Source organism: Vombatus ursinus, unplaced genomic scaffold, assembly GCF_900497805.2.
Source record: "Vombatus ursinus unplaced genomic scaffold, bare-nosed wombat genome assembly UNPS02014775.1, whole genome shotgun sequence".
Classification (NCBI taxonomy): Eukaryota; Metazoa; Chordata; class Mammalia; order Diprotodontia; family Vombatidae; genus Vombatus; species Vombatus ursinus.
Genome location: NW_020954553.1, coordinates 5,640,738 through 5,652,118, shown reverse-complemented (window position 1 = coordinate 5,652,118; position 11,381 = coordinate 5,640,738). Strand labels below are relative to the sequence as shown.

Genomic DNA, 11,381 nt, shown 5'->3' with positions numbered 1-11,381 from the left:
ACAGTGGAACTCTTCCTGCTCCTCACCATGGTCCCCCCTCCCCCATAGCAGCAGGACCACCTCAACTTCCCCAGCAATGCACAAGTCCATCTTCTTCCACTTCTGTAGCCCTTCCCTAAACTCTCCCGGGAGACTGAGAGGTTAAGTGGCATCGACAACACAGTGCGGGAAGGAGCTTTTGGGGCAATCCCTCCTCCCCCGGTGTAACTGCACCAGGCTGGGTTACATCCAAAGGACACCGCCCTAATGCATTTGCCCCAAGCACTAGTAATGCTCCTTTCGGCTCTCCTGGAAGTTTCCCACAACATAAACACGGAGACCATAATAAATGTAGAAGCAGCGTTTATTAACGAAGCAGGTGAGTCAAGGATCCAATCTGAGGCCCCCGGGCCTGGCCCATTTCTCCTTCCCACTTTCCCTCGCCCCCCAATCCTGCCCTCTGCCGCCACAGTGATCCCTGATGGTGGTGGTGAGGAGATCTTGCCCTGGGGTGTGGGGAGGGGTTTCTGCCTGTAGCTGGCACTTTCCTGCACCCAGACCGGATGGCATCTTGAGCTGAGGGTCACTGGCGGGGACACGTGAGTCCGCCTCGCCATGACTCCTGAGGTGAACTGCATTCATGGGGCAGACCTGGGGGCCCAGAGAAGAACAGGAAGGGCAGAAGCAGCGCTGAAGGGGCGGGAACGCAGCCGCAGCATCTCGGCTAACAGCCCGCACAGGCGGCGTAGGCACAGATCTCACATGTGTGCGAGTTCTCAGCTATGGTTCCTAAACACGTAAAGCAGAAACCGGACTCTGGTGACCCCTCGCAGCATCTTTTCCCTCCTCCTCCCTCCCCCAGCCAAGGGCCCTGGCATTTAACTCTTGCTCGCCCTCATAACTACCCCAGCCCAGAGGTCTGGCACCCGTCCGCAGCCCAGCTCCAACCAGGTGCTGGCTTGGATGGATTAAATTTGGGGGAAGGGAGAAGGGAGACATCTGAGCTTCCACTTCAAACCCCTCCTTGCAAACCTAGCCTATCAGGACAGAGCCCCTGAAAACGTTATTAATCAGAACAGTCACTCCTAAAACCCGACAAAGAGAACGGAGCTACTCCCAAGGCCCACTAGTGAGAGGAGAAACATACAAGACAGACCTTTAACACCAGACCAATAAGAGCCGAACCCTAGTTCCAAGTCTCACCAATCATAGAAGTAACACCCCTAAAAGGCGGCCAATCAAAACTGAGCTAGCCCCAAATCAGCCTCCCCAGCCCACCAATCGTAGAAAAGGCAACTTGCAACTTACCCAGCCTCTGGAAAACCTGTGCAGCATCAGAACGGGTGCAGATAGATTGCAAGTCCTTGGGAAGATCTGGGTGGTCGCACAAGTAGACCCCATAGCCCTGGGCCTTCCGGTTCCTCATCCCGCTCTGCTGCAGGTCTTTGAGTTTCTTCACAGATTCCAGGGAGTAGAAGAACTCCCCATCCTGAAAGGAAGCGAGCAGAAGCATCCTCCAGCCATGTTCTCCGAGCTGATTCCCTACCTCACCCCTGTACTGCCCATTCCTATCTCTTCCCTGACTTGCTGCACCCTGTCCATGGCAAGCTCAGGGTCCCCAAGCAAGGTGCCTGGTGTCCGAAGGGAAGAAAGAAACTGTAGAACCTTAGCGTCTCCTCGCTGCCTGAAAGGGACCTCAGCTAGACCAAAGAATTTAGAATTGGTAGGGATCTTAGAGCTCATCAAGCCCGCTCGTTTCATTACAGATGAGAAAACTGAGCCCAGAGAAATTAAGTGACTTGAAGGTCCCTCAGCTAGAAAGTAGCTTCGCGGGGCAGCTAGGTGGCGCAGTGGATAGAGCACCGGCCCTGAAGTCAGGAGGACCCGAGTTCAAATGCGGCCTCAGACCAAACGCTTGACACTTACTAGCAGTGTGACCCGGAGCAAGTCACTTAACCCCAATTGCCTAAAAGCAAAAACAAAACAAAACAAAAAAGTAGCATCCCCAGCATTTGCACATAGGTCTTGGAATTCCAGATCCAGGGCTATTTTCACTACAATAGGCAACTTCCTGGTACAGTGGAAAGAACACTCACTGTATTCAGGCTTTAGGGATCAAGCTTAGACAACTGAGGCCATCTCCAGTTGTCCTGATCCATATCTGGCCACTGGACCCAGGTGGCTCCGGAGGAGAAAGTGAGGCTGGTGACTTTGCACAACCTGCCTCACTTAAATCCAGTTCACTTGTATGTCATGGCATCACTTCCCTGAAGTCATGGTTCTCTTCGAGAACAAAGGACAGACAGCAGCAACCAGGCTTAGAGGTTCCTGGTAATCTTAGGCAAGTCACTTCACTTATCTGGGCCTCATTTTCCCCATTTGTAAAACGAAAAGGTTGGACTAGATGACCTCCACAGTCCCTGTCATGTCTAAATTCCATGATCCTTTGATCCAGTCCAGAGCCCCATTCCATGTAACCTCCTTTGAAGCCGCTTTGGATACTTTCAGTGATAAGGTGCTCACTACCTCAGGAAGTGCCCATGAAACGAATTTAATCTCTTAGAATTATCTCAGAGAGAGTAAATAAGCAGATCAGCCTCTTACACCCAGGGGGAGGGGCCCACCTCCCACCCTAACAGAATCCAGCTCACAGCTGTGCTAACAGGTGCCCTGCCTGGCCCCAACTTCAGCCCAGGGTCCTGCTGTTGTTTGTGAAGTAATAAAAAAAAAAAAAAAACAAAAAACATAAAAACCCCCGCCAGGAAGCAGTTATAGTGGGACAAGACCACTGCCACTGTCCAGCTGCATCAGGCTGGTCCTGTTCCCCTTCCCCCTTTCGTTTTCGCCATCTGCCTCCCCACACCCACCTACAATGGCAAGGTTCTGCTCCTAAACTTTCCTCTCTTCCAACTCACCCAACCCAAGGACTTTCAAAGGCATAACTCAAAGGCATAACCAGCCCCCTCCCCCAAAAAGGAAGACTAAAAATATGATGATGACATGATAATTCAATTGTGTAAAATGTAAGACCTAATGCAATTTCTTCTATTGCCTGGCACATTAAGAGGTTGTAGTGTGGGCCAGGGGCTGGACCCTAACTGAACCTCGGCTCTCCCTCCCCTCTTTTCCCCCTTTCCCTCCTCCTTTCCTCCAGTCCTCCAGACTGCAAGGCCACATTGCCTCTCATAGTATATATTACATGTAATCCTATATATTTTACATAATTAAAAACGTATTTAAATAGCTATGCAATTATATATGTATTATTGGGATATCTGCTATACAGCTATATAAACATCAACTTTCATTATCTAGTACTATTATTATCATTCACATGTTTTTTGAAGCATCTTAAAGTTTAAGAGAAAGAGGTGTTGGGTCAGAGGAAGGGACCATGTAGACAGAACCAAAGAGCTACCATGGATGTGAAAAGGTCCCCATTCCTCCATCTTCACCACAGTGCAGCCCACCAGGTGATTGTCCTGATTTTTCCGATCTGCAGAGGATGGGGTTCCCCAGCCTGTCTGGGGGTACTGTGGGAAAGTTCTCCCTTGTATCTACCTCCTGTCTCTCCTGCTTCATGCTCACCTCCTGCACTGTGCCTGCTCCAGGACAGAGCAGCTACTCTTCAAGGCTCTTTTCTCTCCCCTTTCCTTGCTTTCCTTCCTTCCCCTTCCTTGATCAAAGCAGATTGTGAGCTCCAGGAGAGCAAAGCCTGTGCTCATTTCCATTTCTAGGGCTTACCTCCAGGGCTGAGTACAGGGCACCAAACTTGATTGAAAGGTAATTGACTGGGATTACTAGGAGGAAGAAATTGGATATCTGATGGGGCTAAAGGGGAAGTGGAGTGAGAAGAGAAACAGATTCAGGCCAGGACCCTGACTCTCCCTTTCAGATCAGGAAAGGTGTCTCTGGGAGAAAGAATGACCCCCTCTAACCTGAGGGCTTGCTTAGGGGGATGAGATGACAAAGGTTTGGAAGACCTGGGCTAGAGATGAGTAGTGAGCTCCCAACAGGATTCCTACCAGGACTGGCTAAGGATTGACTTAGAGAAGGTGAGACTTGGTCAAGCAGCAGCCCAGGGTGCCAAGAGCATTGGCCTCATGGTCACAAGACCTGAGTTAAATCCTCCACCTGTGTGATCTTAGGCCTGTATTTCCTCACCTGTATCATGAGGGTAGTGGGCCAGATGGCTTCTAAGGGCATTTCTAGCTTTGAATCGATGATTCCGTCATGACAGCTGTCTTTGATATCTGAAGGGCTGTCACATAGTAGAGGCTTATTGAATCACTGAATCTCAGAGCTGGCAGGGACCTCAGAGGTCATCTGGTTCTACCCATACAAAAAAGAAACCCTTCTACAGCATCCATGAGAAAAGAGAGAACCAAAATAGACAAGGGCGGGACAGGAATTATACTGAGACAGGTGTCGCCTCAACAGAACAAATGCCAGGAAGTGGTGAGTTCCCCATTCCTGGAGGCACGTGTGTGGTTTTCTTGTAGAGGAGTCAGCTTCAGATGTAAGTTGGGCTAGATGTCACCCCAACTACCCCTCACCAACTGCCCTTCCATTCTGAGATTTTAGGATTCTAGGACAGTGAAGAAAGTTGGGGCTGGGGGAGAGGGACTCACCTGAACTGTGACACTGCCAACCAGGGTGGCCAGCCCACAGAGGCACAGGGTGGACAGGAGGAGAATGTTCATGGTGGCTGAAGACTCTGGTGCTTCTGCTGTTGAAGAAGACCCCAGGTAGTACCTTTTAAAGGGTGTTGGGGTTACTGAGTAATCCTAGGTCTACGTCACTCACTTATCTATCACAGCTGGACCTTATCTTATAAGAGTTGACTGAGATAAAGTGAATGGCTGATAGGAGACAGGAAGACCTAAGCAGCCCCAGCATCAAACGCAAGGACCCTCTTTTTCCAGAAGCCTCCAGAATCTATTCCTAACAAGGCTGGGAAGTCATCTTCCCATACAGTGATGGTCTCCAAACTCTTTTGATTATACACCCCCTCAGCAAATAAATAAATGAGCATGGCCCTCCCACATGCGTATATTTGTTTATTTTAAGTATATGATGTGCTACTATACTAATAATTATGTACTTTATAAGACATATACATAGAAAACAGAAATTTAGAATGATGAAATGAAGATGAAATATTTGCTCCAGGAGGTGACAGGTTGCCACTGGAGTTTACTGAGGAAAAGAGCAACATTGTTAGACCTGTATTTCATTTTGATAGCTGTAGAGAGGAAGTCTTGGAGAGGGAGAGATTGGAGGCAAAGAAACCAATTAAGAGGCTATTACAATAGCCCAGGACAGAGATAATAAAGATTTGAGCTAATATTTGCCACCTCTCCCCTTTCAGACCACTCATTCCTCACATGGCTTTCCACTTCCATCTTTTTGCTCAAGGTATTCTTTGCCTCCCTCATTCTTTTCTGTTGAAACCTTGTCCACCCATCAGGTTAAATGCCACCTCTTCCATGAAGCCTTTCCTGATCTACCAGGCCAGAATTGATATCTCTTGCCTCTGAACTCCTATAGCATTTTATTCATTACTTGTCCTTGTGCACTCTGCCTTATGGCATAATGAACATGTGGCACTCCCTCTGAACTCCCCCAATCCACATACACTGGTTGGCTGAGTCCCCAAAGTGAAGCTGCTGTGTTAGGTTCTAAAGGTAACCTGAGAACACTATAGTTCAGAACCACTGCCCCCACTGGTGTGCTTCTCATTAAAAATCATGACAGTAGACACTGTAAAGGCATTCACTCAGGTGGCATAGTAGTTACAAAACATACCCCCATAAACTTGGGGCACACTCACCCACACAGAAGGTGTCACTGAGAAGAGTGGCCTCAAACGTAGAATGTGATGGGAGTGAGATATACTTGTGGGATATCCATGTGGCCAAGGCAAGTCACAAGCCTTGGTAGCCTGGGGTCTATAAGTCCTTTCTCTTTCTGCAGGGTCTTCCTGCAGCTGCCCTTTGGGAGAGGGTCTCTGCTGGGAAAGTTGCTCAGCTGGGCTCCTCAGTTCTGTTCCTCTCTGTAGTTCAGCTTTTGATTGCCAGGGTGAGCTTCTTCAAGCTTCTTCTTTTGGGTAAATGTCTGTATCTGTGTCTGAAATGTGTGTGTCTCTATTCCCCACTGGATTCAGTGGTTCCTGCTGACTCCCCTTTTAAAGCTATATGGCCTATGGGGGTTAGAAGGATAAAAGAGAAATTCTCTTTTTTACATATGCCCTTGAAGGCATGAGATCCTCTCCAGGCCTCTGTAGAACCACAAAGCAGAGCCGTCCCAGAGAGCAACAAGTGAGAAAGATGAGGTGGGGAGGGGAGAGGCAGGCTCAATCTCCCAGAAGTTGGGATGAATTGGCCTAGAGGTTGAGTAGGTAATATAGTGGTCAGGAAAGTGAGAAGTCCTACTGATAAAAGATCTTCAAAGCCACAGCCAAAGGGCATCTGGTTTCCTCCTCCCACCCTACCTCCTTCTACTAGCCAGGTCCTCAGTCTCCCTCTCCCCTCCATCCCTCTCACCCTCATCTCCAGATCACACCAGATTCATAGACCTTTCCTCCTTACCCTACCTCATTGCTATCCTGACCTCTCCAACCCTGGTGATAAGAAGACACAACTGTCACTGGAGACAGGGGAGAAAGCAGTCAGTACGTAGCAATCTGCTGGGGGAGACTGCTTCCCTAGTTTGGACTAGATGTCAGTATTTTCCATTTCTGTTAGAGTCAGTCAACAAAAATTTATTAAGAGTTTACTCTATGCCAGGCACTGTGCTAAGCACTGAGGATAAAAAAAAGCAAAAGAAGGAAGTGAATGTTGAAAACTAAAAATAAATAAATAAACAAATATATTTTAAAAAAAAAGGCAAAAGAAAGTCCCTGCCCTCAAGAAGCTCACATTCTAACGGGTGAGACAAGAAGTAAATAGGTTGTTGTTCAGCCACGTCTGACTCTTCCTGATGCCATTTGGAGTTTTCTTGCGGAGATACTGGAGTGGTTTGCCATTTCTTCTGCTGCTCATTTTACAGATGGAAACTGAGGCAAACAGGGTAAAGTTACTTGCCCAAGGTTATTTGCACTCAGATCTTCCTGACTCCAGGCCTGGTGTTCTAACCTAAGCATTACCTAGCTGCCCAAATGAACTAAGTAGTACACACAAGATATGTACAGAGAAGATGGAAAGAAATCTGAGAGGTGAAGGAGCTAGCAGCTGAGGGGACCAGAAATAGCATCCTACAGAAGGTGGGATTTGAGCTGTCTTAAAGGAAGTCAGGGAAACTCATAAAAATAACAATAGTAATAATAAAAGTTAATCCACACACACATAGTGCTTTATGTTTCAGAATGTTTATACACACCTCATTTGAACCTCATAATAACCCTATTATAATTGGGGAAAGTGAGGCTTAGAGAAGTTTCAGGTGACTTGCCCAGGGTCACCCAGATAGTATGTGAGGAGGCAGAGAATTCCAGCCATGGAAAGTACAGCAGATGCAAAGACACAGAGATATTGTGTCTGAGGAATAGCAAGAAGGCTGGGTCAGACTGGCTCACAGGGTGTGCAGAGGAAAGTAAAGTGTTAAAATACTGGAAATATCTACACCCAGAGAAAGAAATATGGAGTCTGAACGCAGATGGAAGCATACTGTTTGCTTTCCTTTTCCTTTGTTGTTTTGTTTTATTGCTTCATTCTCGTGGTTCCTCCCATCAATTCCAATTATTCTTTACGTCATGACTAATGCAAAAATATGCTTAACATAAATGTATATGTAGTCTATATCAGATGGTATGTGGGTGGGGAAGAAGTGGGAGGGGGAGAAAATTTAAAACTCAAAATCTTATGGAAGTGAATGTTGAAAACTAAAAATAAATAAATAAATTATCCCAAAACTATGGGAAAAATAAAAATAAAAAAATAAAATACTGGAAAGAGAGGAAGGGGTCAGGTCATGAAGAGCGTTAAATGCCAAAGAAGACTCTATCTTTGATCGTTGGAGTAATAGGATGGCATTGGAGTTTATTGAGCAAAGTGATGACATAATCAGACCTATCCTTTAGAAAAATCTCCTGGATGCCTGCTGAGCTGGATTTTTTTCTTCTGTAATTAAGTAGCAAAGATTCTCCCAACAAATATCCCAGCCTAGATCCCAGACTCCGTAGTGAAACTCAGAAGGCTAGATGAACTGGGAGAAAGAAAGGGGTCAAAAAGTGTGATGATGCCAGCCAGAGACAACAGACTCTGCTTTTTTGCTTTGGATAAGGATGAAACTTTCTACAGTGAACTCACTCATCAAGAGAGGTTTGGATCTGAGATAGGAAGGAGGCAAGAATTAACCAATCATGTTCCCCTCTTGAATGAACTTTAAAAGGCAAAGTTCAACCAACTAAAGATGCACACACACAAATTTTTGGATTTGCAACTAGCACATGAGATGATAATGCTTTTAAATGAATTTGTATTTATCCATCACAATAGCATCTAAATATACTTGTAAAGCAAGAGGATATAGAAGTGTTGGGTGGTATTTCATCATTCTATAGAAGGTATGCTTGCACTGAATTTCTTGCACTTATTTCCTGCACTGAGTGGTGATGCATATAGGCTGATGAATTTAATTTCCATTCCTGGCAACATTCTGGAGCACATTATTAAGGGGATGGTTTATAGACACTTAGAAATAAAAGTGGTGATAACTCAAACTCATCATGGATTTATCATAAACAAGCTATGCCAGGTTAACTTCATGTCCTTCATACTGTCGAGATTATTGATACATACTATTGATGTAGTATGCTTGGATTTCAGCAAGGCATTTGAGAAAATCTCTCATAATATTCTTGTGAAGTAGGTGGAGAGATATGGATTGAATGGTCTAGACAAATGTATTTGGAGCCGGTTGAATGATCAAACCCCAAGGGAGGTGATTGATGCTAACCTGCTAAGGCTGTTGATGACAGCTCTAGAGAACTGTCCTTGGTGCTGTTCTGTACATTTTTATTTCTACTTCGGTTCCCACCTGATATGCAACTCTATAAATTCAGATTCAAGTTGCAAAGGATTCTTAATGGTAATTTACCTATCTGGCTCACTTGCTCCCTCCCAGTTAGGAAATTGGGAATCTATAAAGTTAATTCATGTCCACACATTCAGTTGTTCGTTATGCTAACAGACCCAGGCACAGAACAACTTTGAAACAATAAAACATTTAATTGGACAGTTGAAATGTAAAGTAACAGAAAAGAATCTCAGTCACGTTTCCAAACAAGACTTCTTTTCCTTGCCCTCTCTCCAGTAGTTTAGGATGAGAACTCCTCCAAAAGACTCACAGCTTTCTCGTGTCTCTCTCTGCAAAGAAACAAGGCAGTTGAAGTACTCAGTGTGGATAGCCTTGGTGCTGCTGCCTCAAAACTTCTCCTGGCAGTATCTACAGAATACTCCTTGTTGCTTGCCTGGCTGTTCCTTGGGGCTTGTGAAGCCCTTGACTTGAATTGCTCCTAGCTGCAGTTTTCATTTGCTAGCTTTTCACAGCCAGGATCTTTGCTCTTGTCAAGGCCAAACTTACTGTGTTGAATCTCATAAGAAAAGAACTGCTGCTCCTCCTGCTACTTCTCATTCCTAGAAAACTCCTTTGTTCCACATAGGTAAGGACCTCTATTTTCTCTGTCTCATTCTTCAACTTTCCCACTGCTGGTTTTTCAAATAAGCAACTAACCAATGCCTCCTTGATCCTGTCTTTGTGTGAGAGACAGCTTGGTTTAGTGGAGAGAGTGCTGGATTGGGAGTCAGAAAAATATGGTTTCAAAACCTGCCTCAGACACATACTAGTAATGAAGCCCAAGGCAAATCATGTAACCTCTCCAAGTCTAGGTTTCATCGTCTGAAAATGGATATAGTAATAGCACTGATCTCACAAGGGTTATTCTGAAACTCGGTGGAACAATGTGCATAAATTGCTTTGCAAAACATGGTGTGTGTGTGTGTGTGTGTGTGTGTGTGTAGGGGGCTGTGCCTGTGTACTGATGATCTTTCCAGCAGGATGGGGGTGGGGGAAATGACATTTGGAAGGCTGCCTCTTTTCATCTGTGGGAAAGAGGAAGTGGCCCCTTAAGCTTGGGTCCCCACCCTGCACAGTGACGTCTGCTTGGCTCCTAAGTGTGCCCTGGGAATGGAAATCAATTCACTTTCCCTCACTCCTCTCCCTCTACCTGGGGCATCCCCCCTCTACCACCTCCCAGGATGGGACTGGAGCCAAGACTGGAAAGTTTGATGCCAGGATCAAGACAGTGTCAGGTTGTTTTATTTTTTCTCTCTAAAGAAGAATCCGGGGCCCTTCTTTGTGTTCTTTCTCTGCCATCCCCATTCTCTCTATGGGGATAGCACACGAGTGCATGTTCAAACCCAGCAGGAGCTCTAAATCTGGCTAATGCTGGGACCAGGCCAAAGAGTGGAGTGTGGCAGCTTCTTCTCAGCTCTGAGCGGCTGCGCTTCCTCAGACTCAGGAAAGCTCTTTGCAAATTTGCTGGGCAGAAAAATTTACCCACCTCCTAATCAGTGCTGTTGCGATGTATCCCCTACACCCAGTTAATCCTTCTTCTGGCATTGTGGTCCAAGGGAAAAAAGTTCTGGAATCAGAGGACCTGGGGACAAATCCTGTCTGTTGCTTCCTAGCTATATGACCTCAGGCAAGTTCTTAACCTCCCTGGGCCTCAGGTCTCAGTAAAAAGAGAATGTTGGATTAAATGGCCTCTGTGGTTCCACTCTAGTTTTATGATGACATGATCCTTCTTCCCCAGCTCTCTCTTCCTCTTACCCCTTTTCTTGCTTTCCAACTCTCTGGGTTTTTTCCCCTTCTTATTCTTGTTCCTTCTCTCCTCCTCTTCGTTCTCCTTTTCCTCTTTCTTCTCAGTTTGTTTCTCTTCTTTCTCTTTCATTCTCTTTCCTTTCTTTTCTATTCTTCTATGATATAATGGCCAGAGGGTTGGACTGGGTCAGGAAGGCCTGACTTTGAATCCTACCCATCTCAGATTCTTGCTACTTTGTGCTCCTGGGAAAATCACTGAATCTCTCTGAGCCTGTTTCCTACCCTCATCTGTAAAATGAAGGGGATAATAACACTGACCTTATGGGTCACATGAGATAATGTGTATAATATAAATATCAGTTGTTATCAGTTCTTTCTGTACAATGTCCTGGAATATGTCCCTTTCCCACTTCTTACCTCTCTGAGACTGCAAACTCCTCACTAGCCTTTAGCATCTCCTTCTAATCCTTTTTGTACACTCTGCATGATTTTTTTTAATTTTAATAGATTTTATTGACATTCTTTTTTTATTTCCTGTATTTCTCCTTCCTCTATTGCATATAATGAAGTTTGTTTTT

The 11,381-nt window shown here is 45.6% G+C and overlaps 1 protein-coding gene across 1 annotated transcript; it reads right to left on the bottom strand.

Annotated features, from left to right (window-relative positions):
* Positions 1–345: 345 nt before the first annotated feature.
* GUCA2A (guanylate cyclase activator 2A) lies at positions 346–4,682 on the bottom strand. The gene is made up of 3 exons (XM_027864368.1): positions 4,611–4,682; positions 1,288–1,468; positions 346–768 (listed from the first exon to the last, which is right to left on the bottom strand). Exons 1-3 carry the CDS (start codon positions 4,680–4,682, stop codon positions 704–706), a joined length of 318 nt encoding a protein of 105 aa, XP_027720169.1. The 3' UTR covers positions 346–703.
* Positions 4,683–11,381: the final 6,699 nt, after the last annotated feature.